Raw genomic sequence first — 16,875 nt, 5'->3', positions numbered from 1 at the left:
TGGTAACAGAACACACCTTCACATCATTTACTTATGCTGTAGGACAATGGGCATACAAGCAATACATATTTTTAAAGTGTTGCCATGGAAACGAGGTGAAAATGTGGTGAAACGCTGACATTTCTGTCAAAGGGCGTGGCCAGATGTGTTTTGGCCACGCCCACCAAAGATGATGGTGACTATGGACCTTATGGGGTGTTACCACTAGATTTACACTCCTATGTGCATATTAAGCTTTCAATCTTGATTTATTTATCCCTATGTTCACTCTGTACACTATTTTTGAATCCCTGCCCCTGCACCCCCCACCTCCTCCATATATGATGACAGTAAAGTAAAACTACAGAATATCTATCATGTTTTTAGATTTCTGTGTGCATTCATATATCTGTACATAGTTTGAAAGTAACATTCCAACTGTCTGTAAATAACTTTTAACATCTTGTCGGCAAACAAACAGTAAACTGTGTAATTCCTTTATCTACTGCACTACGTACTCTTCTTTACTATTGTTTGTATTTAGCTGTCACATTTCAATATTGAAACTCATTTTTATACTTTTTCTCTTTTTTGAAATGTAAATACAGTTTCAAACTTAACAAATTATGTTTTGCTCTGTTCGCATTAGTTTGTGTTATATTCTACTATGACAAAAAGCATTTAGATCTGGGACTAACATAGCATCTAATCTAATCTGATTTTAGTGAGCCATCTCAAGATTTGTGATGGTCCCCCATCTGACCAGCCCTTTAAAAACTTCCTGGATGCACCCCTGCTTTAGTGCCCTTTCTGCACCCCGTCTCCCCTTAGTTTCCGCTTCTGTATTCCAGGCGCCACCAATGTGATCGCATCCTGATGTGGAACTCAGGAGCCCTGCACTACAGCGACGAGGTCATCATTGTGCGAGAGCTGAGCAACATGCGCACAGAACGCCAGGCCCTAAAGGAAGACATCGACGCCATCACCTACATTGGCAAAGGAACCTACACTGACTGCGCCATCAAGAGGGGCCTGGCAGAGCTGCTCGTTGGGTAGCAGAGACACATGCATGTTTATGCTGTAGAAGATGATGCTCCTGTCATATCTGAGTGTGTGCTTGCATTCTTGCAGGGGTTCCCACTACCATGAAAACAAGTACATCGTGGTAGTGACTGATGGCCATCCTGTCACTGGTTACAAAGAGCCATGTGGGGGTGTGCAGGAGGCTGCTAATGAAGCCAGGCAGCATGGAGTTAAAGTGTTTGCTGTGGCCATCTCACCTGACCAGGAGGTACAAACGTACACAGTCAGAATCAATTTTACAGGAAACTCTCTGTAATTACCATACTTTATCTCAATATTTAACATTTAATTGAAAATTTAAATATACAGTCAAAAACAGACACACTGCATAAAAACAACCTTTTTCTCTCACTGGCTGACATTAAATAATTCTTAATATTTCCTGTTGTAGGATAGTTAGGTTTCTTAACAATTCTTTATGTTTGCTAAATGTCAGAATAATTCATTTCATACATTTATTTGTCTTCAGACATTCACATAATTTAGGAAAGCCCAAAGGATGAGGTCATGGATTCTAATAGGTAAATTCACAACATTTGAATTAAACGAAGGCACACCTCTGGATGTATTTTAACGCAACGCCTCAAACACAATGCTTCCTTGTGTGACATTGGAGAATCAAAATAAATAAGCTATGAGGAAGTGAATTGTGGGCATCCACAAGTCGGGTTCATCCTCGGGATGCCTGAAAGTTCCAAGTTCATTCGATCAAACAGTTCTAAGCAACTATAAACGGCATGGAAATGTCCAGCATCATACGGTTCAGAAAGGAGATGGATTCTGGGTCCCAGTGATGTAGTGCGTTTTTGAGTTCAATGCGTGTTTTAGAACCAGAACAATAGCAAACAAAAACAGGGAAACAGCATGTCATGTAAATACATCTGATTTCTGCTGCATCTACATAGGATAAATTGGATATTTTGAGCTTGTGTTGACATTTAAGCTCTGCTTTAGGAATATTCAGATGATTTTATCCTATCTTTATTAAGTTTAGAATTTAAAGTACTGTTGTGATTATTATTATGATTATATTATTTACTATTTAATATTAGCAATTAATACTTTATTTAATATAATTCGGTCTGTTAGGTGTTGTCTTGTGAATACCAGCCCAATAAGGCAGTGGTATTAGGACAATAGTGAAAGGGATGAGCCAAGCTCTGGCATTACTGAACAGTAAAACTCTGCACAAACACAGATTAAATTCAAACAATTTCTTAAAATACAAGAATTTATTAACAAAAATAAGTTAACTCAAAGTCAAACATATTTCAATCAACAAATTCTTTTTATCATACTAGAACAATCCATCTAAAACTACCAAGCAAAATGAAAGAATAAGGAATAAGAATAAGAATATGAACAAATGAGATGGTTAAAAACCATGTCCAATAAAGTGATGCAACATGACCATTTAATGTTATTTATGTTTGAGAACCAAGGAACAGCTTGAGGAATCTGGAAATGAAGTTAAGTTAGTCTTGGAACTAAATTAGGCAATAATTGGTATACCTTTAAACCACCATTCGTACTGCAAGATCAGATAAAAAATTATTTTAACAAAATAATATTTTAAAGAATGATCTGCTGAATAACTGGATGACTAATTCTCAATGGTATTTAATTAACTATGTTTATTTAATACAATAATATTGGAGGAAATGTTATTAAGGAAATATTTGAAAACATGAACTCCCGGTGCTATTGCTGAAAATAGCAATCGCTACATCAATTATGATTGACCCATTTTCCTCTCAGTTTCTTTCTTTTCCTTTATCACAATGCACTACTGTTCTTTGTGAGCTTTAGAATCTCCCCCAGGTAAAAATATGTATCCAATGTGGGCCTTGAGGGCAAAGAAACTCCATCCAACAGGCCAAATAGATTATTAACATGCAGAATTTGCATGCATGGTGCTTTAAATATATCCCACCGAATATTAAATCCAGGCAGTTCGCTGTGGTTGTGATATTGCACACATGGATACTGTAATGTGATATATTGTGACACTATAATATACATTAATGTTAACAGACCAATTGCTGAGATGGTAGTCAAATAAAAGAAATGCTCATTTTTGGGTTCATGAAAATTTGCAGGACTCACAACTTCAGTGCAAATGTAGAAAAATAAAACAAATCACATTTTGCATATTGTATGTTGTATGTATGCCATACTGCTGTTTCCCTTTTGAAGAAAGGAAAAACAAATTCTGGAAAATCACAAACTTATGTTTATCTGGTGTAAACAAAGTATATTAATGACATTTTGATCTTCAATGTACAAATTTGATCTTGCTTCTAAACTTGTTCAGTTAAACATTCTTGCAAAGGATTAAAGATATTTTGCAGCTTTTCTAGTCTCAATAGAAATTCTCTTTAATCACCAAGGTACAGTTATTGCCGCTTTTTTACATGTGAAGGTAAAGGTCTTTGTGTTTTGGGCCTCACCAGGACACCAGACTGTCCCTCATCGCCACAGACCAGTCCTACAGGCAGAACTTCACTGCTGCAGATGAAACCAGATCCACCAAGATGAAAACTATTCGAACCATCATCAATATGATTGTATGTATCTCTCCCATTGTTCCTTATCTTAATAAAACAAGTTTATATAGAACTAATTGATTTCTATTCCTTTTCCTTTACAGACAAACGAGACCAAGGATGTGGTATGTTTTTCTAAAAGCATTTTAGGGGTAGATAATTCTTTAATGTTTAGTAAAAAGTACTTTATAGTCCATTAGTAATGGCTTTCATCTCTGTGGCACAGGACAGCCTTAGATTGTGGCTTCAGATTTGGCTGGAGACAATGTTTAGTTTTCTGATAAATGCGCAATATTCTATCAGTACAACACTCCCCCAGAACCCTTTACCTCCCCCACAATCCCAGAACAAGCCTGATTACTACATATTACTCACCTAACATCACCCTCCTCTTTTGCTCAGAACTGCAGTTAAAATCATGTACCTATCACCACCTTTTATATAGTGTCCACACATATTTTTCTTATCATAGCTCTTACTGTTGTATATTTTTTTATATTTTTTTATTTTACATATTTTATTTAGGTTTCTTATTACCTAAACTGTTGACTTCGAGAGACTCCTGCACAAAAGGTTCAATGTGTCTGGACTGTTGGTTTATGAGTTATGGCTAATAAAAAAACATGAACCTTAAAGGTTGATCCTTTAGGGTGCTTAATCTGCCAGATGCATTCCTTAATTAGCAAGATGAAGTAGTCCATTTATGGATTGTTGTGATTCCCCAGTCAGGCTGAGTCTTGTCAATGCCACTGAGGTCCAAACTCTGCCTAACTCTCACACTGTCAGGAAACAGGGAATAGTTGCTAAGGAAGTGTGTAAGTAGCCGAAATGACTTAGAACGCTAATTAAGATGGCAGAGATAGCGACTGTTTTGGCTTCTTTACTCTGTCCTTTAAAGCGACGGTTATATTGTAGATAGCTGATGTTGTTTTCCAGCTCCTTCCTGCTTTAACATGTCTTTCTTCTCATTTTGCAGTGCTGCTCTTTTGACTGCAATGTAAGTATTTATGCTTTAATCTTGTAATAAAATGAGCTCTTATCTTTGCCCCCTTTGTTGTGTTCATTTATAATCTTTGTTGATAACTGCAGGCTCCTGGGGGTTCAAAAGGACCAGATGGGGACACTGGCGCCAAGGTGGGTTATCTATGATTAGAACAGAAACCAGTGGAATGCATAAAACAGGAAAAATCACAATGACTTTTCTCCTTTAGGGAGAGCTGGGTCGACCAGGAATGCCAGGAGAGAAAGGAGAAATTGGCCCTCTGGTAAGTCCCTTTCACCTTATTTCTTAACCAGTTAACATACTTGCAAAATGATGGAGCTGTCATAACATTTTCTTGAATCTGTTTTGCCCCTAAGATGAGGTAATTTGTGTCTGTTTGCCACAGGGCAGCGATGGTGATCCTGGTCCAGTTGGCTACAGCGGGATGAAGGTAAAGTTCATTACGGAGATCTGGAACTGACAAAACACCATCACCATGAAGGCATTAGCCTGAGCAGACCTCGGCCAAATTCCAACACCTTTTCTTCTAATTGTTATACTTATTAGTATTTAGTGGCTTGTTGGTAGATTTGGCTAATTCTGTAGCCTTAAGGTGGACGAAAGTAAAAGGTGAATGTTTACCTGTTACACAAGATAAGACGAGATTCTGGCAATACATTTGGAAAAACTAAGAATCCCGCTTTTGGTTTGTCAGAAACAGAGTACAGGTTGTGCAAATCAAACTTTTGAGGTAACGAATATGTTGTCAGTGTAGAGTTTTGTAGGGTGGGTTTGAGCACAATGTCTATGAATGTCTATTTCTAAGTTGGCCCTGCTCCTAAAAAGCATTGAAATTGCTTAGCTTTTGTATTTTCAAAACTAGAATAGAATAGAATAGAATAGAATAGAGTAGAATCTCTGTTTAGATTTTAATTATCTAATTTTGGTTTGATCAGTGTGTTTCAAAATTTATATTATCAAATGCAGTCTATTAAAAATGGCCTTTATTTTAACAGATAAAAAAACTTTGGAATTAACTTTCGTGTTGTTAGTAGTTAACAAAATGTCCAGAAGAGCTCTATGTGAAAACAATTTCGTTTGAAGGAGCATTAAAAGAACTTTCAAATGATGCCAAAAAAACATTTAAAAATAGTACAGATGGCAAATGGACTGAACTTATAAAGCACTTTTCCAGTCATACAGACCGCTCAAACCGCTTTACACTAGAGCCACATTCACCCAATCGCACTCACTAACGCTCACACATTCATACACCGATATGCAGATCGGTAGGCAACTTGAGGTTAAGTGCCTTGCCCAGGGGCACATTGACATATGGCAGGAGGAAGCTGGAATCAAACCCACAACCTTCTGATTGCAAGACGACTACTCTTCCTACTGAGCCACAGTCGCCGACAGCTGCAGTGTTTTAAAAACTGTAATTCTGGAATCGTTTTGGCCCAAAATTACAAAAATGTTTATTAGCAGTTGGAATAAAAATCAGGCAATTGACGTTTATGATTCAACCAAACCATAATTTTTCTTACTGGAGAATAACATAATTTCTAAGCTTAAAAACAGATAAATGGTATATTCTGCCTTGAAACAAAACATTTGTCCTCCATTGTTTTAAAAAAAATAAAACTTTATCGTTAAATCCTGAAAATAACACCTTTTTGCTGGACTCCGGTCGTTACAGGATTAGATTTTTCAGTATATGGACAGTTAGTTTTTAAATCATATATTTGGAGCAAAACTGTCAGCAACAAGACCCAGCTATGTTGTTAATGCAATAATTGACAGCGAGTGATATTAAACAGCTTTTAATGGGGATGGTGCAAACAGTAAATACTAATCAAGCGACTGAAGCTGCAGACTCACTGATAGTAACAGACAGTATCTATTGCTAACCATTAGCCAGTTGCAGTATTATTGCAGTGCTTTCAAATTGTTTATATCTTATCTCTTTTTTTTACCTGCCGAGTCCCTAAAGGTTGCCACACAAACTGTTTCAAAGTGGAAGAGGCCCCTTCATATGGAACGCTGATTTATAACGTGACAATCTCATTGTGACATTATATGTTTATCTATTATTTATTGATGTAGATACTTTATTTATAATGTTTTATTTATTTAATTTGAGCACTTTGGCATTCCATACCTTCTGTGCTTTTGTAACTGAGCAATGTCAGCTAGCCCCGGCTCAGCAGCGTGAAAAAATCCACTTACTTTCTTACTTCAAAATAAGACCGTCAAACCTAGACTGTCAAGCTTAAAGTACTCATGTTCATATCTGTAGCCCATAATAACAGCTTAGATGCTAATGGTACCTGGATAGGTACACTATAGATCAGAGGCTTTGTTTTGATGGGAAATATTGAGGTGTTTTTATATCTTGCGCCATGAGCTCTCATAATCAAGCAATTTATTTCTAATTCAGGACAGTGACATCTTAATCCAGTTTTATTCCAAACAATTATGGTCAGAATCAGTTTCTTTTAATGATTAAATGTTGCCACATTTTAAAAAGTTTCTTCTCACAAGGTAAGATATCTGATTTGATTGAATCTTTCATTTTGATTTTTCCTAACATCTAACTCCTATGATTCTGATTTAACTAGTTAGGTATGACATGTTTACCTACTCTTGAAGCTGACATTACCTACTTTTGCCTTTCTCACCATGCTTTATATTATAATGACAAAACTAATGTGTGTTTTCTGCTTTTAGGGAGACCGCGGTCCCAGAGGAGACAAGGTACAGTCAGATATACCAGGCCTCAATGTTTTCCAACAACCTTTTGAATATGATCAGGTCTGTAAGATTCATGGTGTGTGTTTTTCTGCAGGGTGAAAGGGGACACAAAGGCTTTAAGGTGAGCTATTTGTAAATGTCTTATCTTTGGTCTGACAATGTTTTTTTTAACTGTTATCCTCATTTTGATTTACATTTCTTCCATCTGTTCCTCTTTTTCAGGGTGACAAAGGTCAAAGAGGGTTGGATGGAATCGATGGGCAAAAGGTAAGAGCAGCACAGCCAGCCGCAGCTTGTCCTTTTCTTGTTTCTTTGATGAAGGTGTTTTAGCACGTGTTTTTGTTTTTACTCTCATCAGGGTGTAGCTGGTTTCCCCGGTCTTCCTGGTTGTAAAGGAGGTCCTGGGTCAGATGTGAGTTTAACAACTTGATCCCAGAATAATCCTGTTGCTACGACTTTCCTTCACCCTCTAATCGCAGTCGTGTCACACATTCCAGACGACAAATGTTTTGAAATATCGGCATCACCTAAAATGCCTCAACTGTTGCAGAAACATAAATATATAGCACTGTTGTTTTTTATTACAACAAAGAAGAACCTAGCAAAAGTATTCATACACCGACAACATTTTATTTTATTGTGAGGAGTGGATAATTATGAATTGGAAGATAAATGACACATGTATTCAGATATTAAAAGTATGATGCACATTTGTATTCAGGCTACTACAATGCAGTGCAAACAACTATCTTCAGAAGGGGCCTAATTATTAAGTAGAGTTGATCGATATAGTATTTTCATCTCAACATAAGTCCAGCTGTTCACTGAAAGCCTCAGGTGTTTGCTAGGGACAAAGAAGACAACTAAGATGTTTGAAGGACTGTAAATACAGTAAATATTTAGGAGACTTGAAAACATAAACACATCCAGACAAACCACTTCTGGATCCACCCAAACCCATGGCTTCTTTGTTTACCGATAGCCATTAGCCACAGTTTTATGTTCGGGAATGTCCCTGTGTCTGTATCCCATAAAGTTGACACACAGAGGCCCCTGGCCTCTTTAATCACGGCTTTGTTTACATTTTCTGCTGTCAGACTGAGCAAATAAAGTCGTACAGTCTCACTGTAAACAAATTCGCATGAGCTTTTATGGTCATCCAAGTACAGCAGAGCGACATCGTTTTGGCTCTGGCTGCTTCTGAAAATCCTTCACTAAAACCTTCTTCATGCTGTGTGTCTCCAGGGCCTGCAGGGAGAGCCTGGACCAAAGGGGGACCCTGGCCCTTATGGAAAAAAAGGGGAGAAAGTGAGATATAATGATTTCTCAATAATTAATATCAAAAATCTCTTCTTTGGGCCAACTTTTAAGGCTCTTGGCTTCTTTTAGGGGGAACAAGGAAGAAACGGTGAGCCAGGACGACCTGGAAACTATGGACCTCAGGGACGTCCTGTAAGTCGAGAGAAACACTGAAGCATGACAAAAGACTGAGCTGCAGCTGTCACACATATCTAAGTGTATGTTCTGTGACAGGGAGAGCCAGGCAATTCTGGACTTCGTGGAGACAAAGGAGAGCGCGGTGAGGATGTAGGTGACATTACTTCTTCACGCAACAAATAGAACCTTTATGCCCTTTAAATTCTCCTTTTAATTTCCTGTATATCTGTATGTTTCAGGGACCACCTGGACCAGATGGAGCTGGTGGAGAAGGAGTTAGTAGAACTAATATTGGCTTTGATTTAGTTTGTTTGTGTCCAGGGAAGTCTGAGTTTGTGGTAACGTCTTTGAAATCCTACGCAGGGACAAATCGGCGAGAAGGGGGAGCAAGGTTCTCGCGGGAACAGAGGCCCAAGAGGAGACCCTGTAAGTGATTGTGGTGTGGATGGAGAGGGAGTCAAAGTAGATCTATGGTCCTATTTTATTTCCATCATTCCACACTGTGTTTCTGAAATTCTGAGGAAAAGCCACTGAGCTGAATCAACAACAAGCACACTGACCTTAACTGAACTTGTTTTCGTAGGCTGCCTCATCTACTCCTGCTAATACAACCGTGTGTGAAGATTGGCTCTTTACAAAATTGTTCTCTTTCCTGCCAGGGGGAGCCGGGACCACGTGGAGAGCAGGGGAGGGAGGGCTCAACCGGTGCCAATGGAGAACCTGTAAGACACACACGCACACGCACACACAGATAAATAAGCGCAAACAGAAGCTACATGCAGTTGAGATAGGCCACTCTCTATTTCTTTTTTTTTGTTACTCTTTTTCCACTTAATAGAGGTAGTTTCCTGATGCGTGAGCACTTATGAGCAAGCGTGGGCATTTATATTTCCTGTAGAGTCGGAGCTCACAGGGCTGATGCCTTAGCAGGGGCAAACCTGGCTATGGCCCCAGAGCGCTGCCCACTCCTCCAATTTCTCATTCCCAGCTTTTCACTCACTCTTTCCCCACTGACTCAGTTCTTCTCTCCACCTGCCCGAGCCAAACCCTCACTATGGTTTTTTTAATGAGGCACCAGGCAGAGCAATAATAATAAGACATTCCGGGCATTAGCCGTGGTAACTTCTGTGATGTCAAAACTCTTCAATGGTTCTTTTGAGCAGACCTCCTTTTCTCCTCAGAGCTGAGTAAATACTTGGCAGCTGAATTGTCTTAAAACCATGGAACATCTGAGTAGCTGGGGCTACCTTTTCCACTGTAAAACAAATGACACATTTCAGCTATTGCTATTCAATGCTGACAGAATTCTATAGTATTCTACATGAAATCTCCTTAACCTCAATTATTAGCACCCCTCCTGTTAATAGTTTTTACAGCTACCTTTTGTCAATAAGCCAATCAGTCTCCTATAACATTTCAGAAGGTTTAAGAAATACAGAGAGACAGATCCTTAACAGTTCCTATTTGCACATCGCTCTAGATCATCTAGATTCTTTGGTTTAAGTGTGTAAACTGAGATGGACATGGAAGGTATATTCTTTGTCTGGTGAACCATTTCTCCTGAAAGACCAGATAACAACCCATTTCAGTTTACTGGGAGCATTCACTTTTCATACAAAGTCTTCTGATATTTCTAGACTTTATGACTTTATAATTTTATGTTACCAGGACATTCGGAAGAGAAACAGAAAAATAAATAAATCTTCCCTCATGTTTAACTGTGGCCATGAAATATTTTTCCACATATTCATAGTTTGTTTGGCTCCAACTCCACCTACAAAGTTTTTTTACCTATTTATGTTTATTTAACCTTTACCAGAAAAAATCCCCCAAAAGGTTTAAAATGTCTTCTGACCCCAAGACGTCACTCTCTTCTGCATTTTTTTTAACAGCGAGCTTTGGATATTTTTTTTTTACCTCCCTTACCATCCTGTTTAGAGTGCCTGATAAATATGGTTAATCACCCAGCCCTGTTCGTCACAGATCCCACGATTTTTATTTTTTCTTCCGATTGAGCAGTAGTTTGGGGTACGTTTTAATGAAGAGCCAATTTCAGCCTTACTGGAATAGCATGTTCTCTTGTTTTTCTCATTTTAAAGAGAAGCTAAGAGAAATTGATCTGTGCCACATCATTTTACTCCAGTTAAACATGGGTCACTAAGTAAACGTTCCTAGGAACTCTAATCAACTTGAAAAGATTAACTAGTATCTTGTTAGTGCCTCTCTGTGCTGCTTTCTCTTGAAAGAGATTTTAATCTCAATAAGACGTTTTTAACCTGGATAGATAAAGGATGTCTAAAACTGCTTCAGTTGCTTTTCGTTTTAGATTTGAAATGCCAATACTTTGTATTTTACCCAACCTATGAAACAGTCCAAAACACCTCTTTACCATAATTGTGGTCTTTATGATAATTATTTTTGGCTCATTGCTGTACACAATTAGCCTGTTTTTATTTGTCAAATGTTTTAACTGCCTCATTAACTGTGGTTTCTAGGGTGAGCCAGGAAGAAGCGGCCCTCCTGGCTACAGGGGAGACGAAGGTTCACCAGGACCAGAGGTGGGTCTCATTTACTGTCAAATTCTTAAAGGCCCAAAAAATGTATTTTCCTTATTACCGTCTCATGGCTAATCTGACTTTAACCTCTGTTATCTCCCAAACTCATAATTGTCATTGAATTTGAGAGTCTTTTTTATTTGGGGTGCTGGCTGACCCATTTTGACTTTACAGTACCACCGTAAAGTATTCACACCCCCTGGGGAGACTCCAGAAGAGATAAGAGAGCCACCCAGAAGACTGATTATTGCTTATGGCCTCCACCAGTTAGGCCTTTAAGGTAGACTGGCCAGAGAGATACCCTTTCTCACCCAAGGCTACATGGCAGCCTGCTTAAATTTAGGTAAAACTATCTTAGAGATAATCAGACAGGAAAAATAAAATTCTCAGCTCCGATGAAACCAAAATATATTTTTGTTCTGAGGTCCAAGAAGCATTTCCTTAGAAAATTAGACACTGCTCATAGTCTGACTAACACCATCACTATTTTGAAGCATGGTAGTGACAGCATGCTGTGGGACACTATGTAACAGTTACAAGACAGCAGCTAAAGAAATTATTTAAGAAAGTTTGCTGCAGATTGCTTTAGACCAAGGTGATGATTCATTTTCAAACACAACAATGACCCTAAGCACACAGCCAAGATAACAAAGTCTTAAGGAGCAGTCGGTCAATATCCTTGAGCGGCCCAGCCAGACCCCAGACCTTTTATAACAGAGTCCCTCTGGGAGGATCTGAAAATCTCTGCCTGCCTACACTGCCCATCCAACCTGACTGAGCTTAAGATGTGCAGAGAAGAATGGGAGAAAAGTAAAACTAATAAAGTTACTCAACACTCATTATCGCAAAATCTTATATGTCAGGAAGTTAATCAGATTGCAGTTTTTTAATTTTAAGCACTTGCGAAACATTTCACCACTAGAATAACAGCATACTGAGGATTAAAACAAGCAGATAACATCGGTTTTTTTTGCTAAACTATTAAACAAAGAGGCTGTTAAGGGTTTTCCTTATGTCACTCTGAACCGGTGGTGATGACTCTTGTGAAGAATTCAAGAAATACTGAAGGTCTTTAACATCTTTAACCCATATTTTTGTTCTTATGCGTTCACACACATTCAGTCACAACAAAAATGAGTTAGATTTCACTTGTTTCTAATCTTTGCTTTTATCACCCAGGGGCCCAAAGGGCCAAGAGGAATCAGAGGATCATCAGGAGACAGAGGCCCAATAGGGGAGAGGGTGAGTCAAGGGATTCTGGGCGGTTGCAGAGATTGATGTGAGCCATCCATCATAGATCCTGAAATGAGGCTGTTTTATGTCTTTTTTATTTCAGGGAGTGACTGGTGGCCAAGGAAATGGCACCAAAGGCTGTCCTGGCTTCCAAGTATAACTTGCAGTTTGTGAATTGATTTTGTGCATGACTCATCCGTTTTGTGAATAAAAATATAATGATTATCTTTATGGGTCTATATGTTTTTTATAGGGTTACCCTGGGCCACGTGGAGACAACGGTGAGCCGGTGGGTCATCACTTAAGTCAACTTTTTACCTGAACGTTTAAATCCTACTCAGATTTGATATACAATCAGCATACTTCACACAGTAACAGTTTTTATTAGGAATTACTTCATAGAGTGATTAAATAAAGCGTTTTGCTGAGCTTAATGTATGTCACTCAATTCAAGGTGCACCACTGAGTTTGGACAGCCTTGTTTCAATTGGCTGCAGTGGAAAATGGGTTGTCATGCTACCCTTTTTGTGTTGACCTTTGCACATTTGATGTGTGACTTTCAGGGTACCAAGGGAACTCCCGGACCCAAAGGAGATGATGGAGAACCCGGAGATTCAGGCCGAGATGTGAGTCTAGCCTCATGCTTCTTTCCTTTGTGGAGTTTTTTACTCACCCTGGCTCTCGCTTTATCTTGTTGGCAGCTGTTGCTGACAGCATGTGAGTCACATTACTTGAATTATGAGAATAGATAATTCTTATTAGACTTCTTTATCACATAAGATACTAAATACTGTTTTTTTGGTATTTAGCCAGCCATCTGGCCGTCAGCCTTTTTGCTCATACTTAACATATTTTGTATTTAACTTATTTTTGGTGTCTGCCCATCTTGTTTCCACACTCCCCTCCTGTTCTGCAGCTGGGAATCCTTTTTCAAGAACAACTGAACAGTCTTTCTGTGAATTTATGCGTCATTAGGGCAGAGGGCCTTGAGCTGATGCAGCTGTGCATATGTCGTTGTCAAGCACACCAGGAAATGAGCACAGGCGATGAAGTGGCTGAATTTCTGCTTGTGTGCGTGTGTGTGTGTGTGTGTGTGTGTGTGTGGGAGTGAATGTGGATCATGGGAGTTCATGCAGCTTATATGTTTTAACACGTTAACCCCTCATTCAACCTGAGTGTGTTTACAGTAAAATTACTACATTTCCAAGGTTTCACTGTTGTGGCATATAAACACTTCCACATGTTTGCATCTTTTCTTCCTCTGTACATCAGTGTAGCTCCGCCCTTCGTTTTACAGCAGTCACACAATATAAGCTTGAGATTTCCAGTGCTGCTTCAGCTTACATTGGTCAGGATCTGGGAGGTCTTGTAAGTTACCTCTTCATCCTTGTAGAGATTATTCTGGTGTTCAATTTTTTTGTTCTTTCCAGAACTTTTAGGCAAAGGAGTAAAGGGGCAGTTATGGTTTTAGGTCCTTTCACAAGGTGGTTGTGGTGTCGGAACTAGGGGGATCTTGCAGCTGTTCGTGAGAACAGAAAGGGCAGACATACCCTAGGCATATGTTAGCATGATGAATGGGAATGTAGAAATGAAAGAGGCAAACCAATCATGCTGAAACTCACTAATGTGCACGGTAGGTTTAAAGTATTTTAAATAGGTAACATGCAGCCATGGCCAAAAGTTTAACCAACCTGTTTTTATATCCTGAAATATATAGAAATAAAAAACAAAACCCATAAGATCTAAAATAAGTGCAGTGATATAAAGTGCGTAATCTTAACAGACGTTTTGCATTTTAACAGCTTGGAAGCTGAGAAGATGTCATGTGGTTCTGCTTTTGATGCTTTTGATGTTGAGGTTTGAAGGCTGCAAAAAGCTCATGGGGGTGTGTGAGGAGTCTCTCATGTTCAGAGCCCTGTTTCTAAAGCAGCTCTGAAACCAACCTTGTACAGAGATTAGGGATCTAATGGCTTTTTCAGCTCCCCTCACTATCCTCTGCAGGACTCTTATGTCACAGGTGATACCTTTGATGGGCAAATACATGGGAGGAGTCAATATTTCCAGTGTTGACTCTACTTTTTCATGACATCTGCTGTTTTATCTCTCATTCTGATAATCAACTTTTAAGCCAGTTCCTGACTGATGATGACCCATTGTTTTCATATTAGTGCTCAGAGTTGATAACCGTTTTTTTGCTTAGTTAATCCACTTGCTTTGAGCCTGAATTGTTGGAAGAAGTTTTCTTTTGAGGACATTTTGATCTTAATTCATGGCAAAGTTTACCAACAGAATTTTAAGGAAGCTTTCTGCTTTGGACCCGGAGAAACCCCTACATATGGATCATATTAGGATTCTTCACTGTTGCTATAGCACTAGATCTTTTCTTCTGTCAGCAGATGGTTTTCCAGATGTCCCAAACAGTCATAAGGACAGTTTATCAGGCGAAAAACATACAGCCTTGTATTTTCTGCAGAATTTCAGTCCTTCTTTTGGTTCTTTTCATGAAGAGAAGTGGCTTCTTTGATGTGCTTCTGTTCACAATGACAAAATAGTCTCTTGGTATAAATTTACTTTTCAAAGCTAATTTACACTTTCCAATAACTGATTCCACTGCAAAATATTTTAAAAACAATGTGAATTGAGCCACAAAAAGCAAAGCCACATATTTTGTAAAAACATAAGGAGCTAAATGAGCTGCAGTTTTAGGCCCCTTAGTTTGTCCCCTTAAATGGTTAATCTCTTTTCAGTCTTTTAAAGCATCAAAGCTTCATTGCTGTAATCTTATTGCTAAAACATAGGAGTGCTGACAGCTTTCTCTTCCAACAAATCAAAAAAGTATAATTGTGGTGATGATGAATAAATCCCTTTAACAAGAAAAGCTCTTTTTTTTCTGCTGCTACACTTTTCTTGGTCGGGCTGTAAATGATCCCTCTGTGGAGGCCGTTTTTCATCTTTTCCAAAGAAAACCTTTACTAATTACATTCATTCAACTGTTTCCTTTTTCCTAAAGATACTCCACCATTCACGGGCGTGCACACTACTCTGGTTGCTTAAAATAGTTTTAATCACACTCATACTGCCACTTGCTACAGTGCTTTAATCTTTCCACACGGTTACAACTAACATCTTCAATATATTTATTGGGATTTTATGACTAACACAAAAGCAGAGTAGAACTGTGAAGTGAAAGGAAAACTATACAAAACTGCCTACAAATAAAAGGTGTTTTTTATGTACCCCCCTTTAATCTGATTATTGTTATAAAGAAGTCCTGATTAAACATGGTGGTGGTAGCATCATGCTGTGGAGGAAACTGGTCAGTGTTGATGGGAGGATGGCTGGAGCTAAACACAGGGTAATGCAGGAAAAATAATGTTTTAGAGGCCGGAAAGGACTGGAAAATGTGGTAGATCTTCCAACAGGCCAAATGCAACAGCAAATGGAATAATTAAGATCAAACCATATTCATGTGTTAGAACGGTCCAGTCAAAGTCCAGACATAAATTCAATTAAGAATCTCCGGCATGATTTGAAAATTAATGTTCTCCATCTGATCTGACAGAGCTTGAGCAATTTAGCAATAAAGGAAGAGTGACAATAGATGTGCAAAGCTGGTAGAGAGATCCTACAAAACCCCTCAGCTGTAACTGCACTGAGAGATGGTTCCTTAACTCAGAGCGGCTGAGTACAAATGTGTGCAACACTTATTCTGATTTGAAATCATGTACAATTTTCATTCCACATGACAATTGCACACTAGTTTCTGTTGGTTGCTCACAGAAAATACAGAAAACAATAAAGTTTGAGATTTTAATGTGACAAAGCGTTCAAAAAGTTTAACAGTTATGATTACTTTTACAAATTCCAGTCATTTAGAAATGTGCTTTGGCCTTGACCTGTCCAGAGAGAACTGGAGGTTGAAGACCAGGATAAACCCACAGACAGCCCAGCCTGTTGAATTCAGGCATCCTGCTGTGAATATGACAATAGACACATAAAGATCAAGGTCTAACAGACAGCCAATCGTCTGGCTGTGAGTCATCAAGCTGGTCGCTGTGAACATCAAGATCAGGAAGTGTGTTTGTAACAGTGGATGATGTTACATGTTCTTCACATCACCGTGTTTGAAGTTCAGAATTTGGAGTAATTTGAGCCACATGTGTTGTGTGAAGGGCTCATTAATGTGTATGTTTTCCTTTTCAAAGCTGACGTGTGTGTGAGGGAGTGTGTATGCATTGAAGGCCAGGTGGTTAGCATTACCTTCTCTGTCTCCTCTCCCATAAATGTCTTCTGTACCTGATGGTTG

At 38.7% G+C, this 16,875-nt stretch overlaps 1 protein-coding gene across 1 annotated transcript in view; it reads left to right on the top strand.

Annotated features, from left to right (window-relative positions):
* The window catches only part of col6a1 (collagen, type VI, alpha 1), a 30,814-nt gene that overhangs the window by 985 nt on the left and 12,954 nt on the right, over positions 1-16,875 (top strand). The window contains exons 3-25 of the mRNA XM_047367894.1: positions 831-1,031; positions 1,111-1,270; positions 3,516-3,629; positions 3,713-3,733; positions 4,585-4,605; positions 4,698-4,742; positions 4,820-4,873; positions 4,997-5,041; positions 7,321-7,347; positions 7,439-7,465; positions 7,567-7,611; positions 7,703-7,756; positions 8,590-8,652; positions 8,734-8,796; positions 8,878-8,931; positions 9,021-9,056; positions 9,145-9,207; positions 9,441-9,503; positions 11,277-11,339; positions 12,516-12,578; positions 12,673-12,723; positions 12,823-12,858; positions 13,133-13,195. Coding sequence (XP_047223850.1) covers positions 831-1,031; positions 1,111-1,270; positions 3,516-3,629; positions 3,713-3,733; positions 4,585-4,605; positions 4,698-4,742; positions 4,820-4,873; positions 4,997-5,041; positions 7,321-7,347; positions 7,439-7,465; positions 7,567-7,611; positions 7,703-7,756; positions 8,590-8,652; positions 8,734-8,796; positions 8,878-8,931; positions 9,021-9,056; positions 9,145-9,207; positions 9,441-9,503; positions 11,277-11,339; positions 12,516-12,578; positions 12,673-12,723; positions 12,823-12,858; positions 13,133-13,195 — 1,432 coding nt within the window. The remainder of the gene's footprint in view (positions 1-830; positions 1,032-1,110; positions 1,271-3,515; positions 3,630-3,712; positions 3,734-4,584; positions 4,606-4,697; positions 4,743-4,819; positions 4,874-4,996; positions 5,042-7,320; positions 7,348-7,438; positions 7,466-7,566; positions 7,612-7,702; positions 7,757-8,589; positions 8,653-8,733; positions 8,797-8,877; positions 8,932-9,020; positions 9,057-9,144; positions 9,208-9,440; positions 9,504-11,276; positions 11,340-12,515; positions 12,579-12,672; positions 12,724-12,822; positions 12,859-13,132; positions 13,196-16,875) is intronic.

Source organism: Girardinichthys multiradiatus, chromosome 6 (genome assembly GCF_021462225.1).
Source record: "Girardinichthys multiradiatus isolate DD_20200921_A chromosome 6, DD_fGirMul_XY1, whole genome shotgun sequence".
In the NCBI taxonomy this organism is placed as follows: domain Eukaryota; kingdom Metazoa; phylum Chordata; class Actinopteri; order Cyprinodontiformes; family Goodeidae; genus Girardinichthys; species Girardinichthys multiradiatus.
Note: the sequence above shows the minus strand (reverse complement) of the source record. Positions and strands in the feature narration are given on the sequence as shown.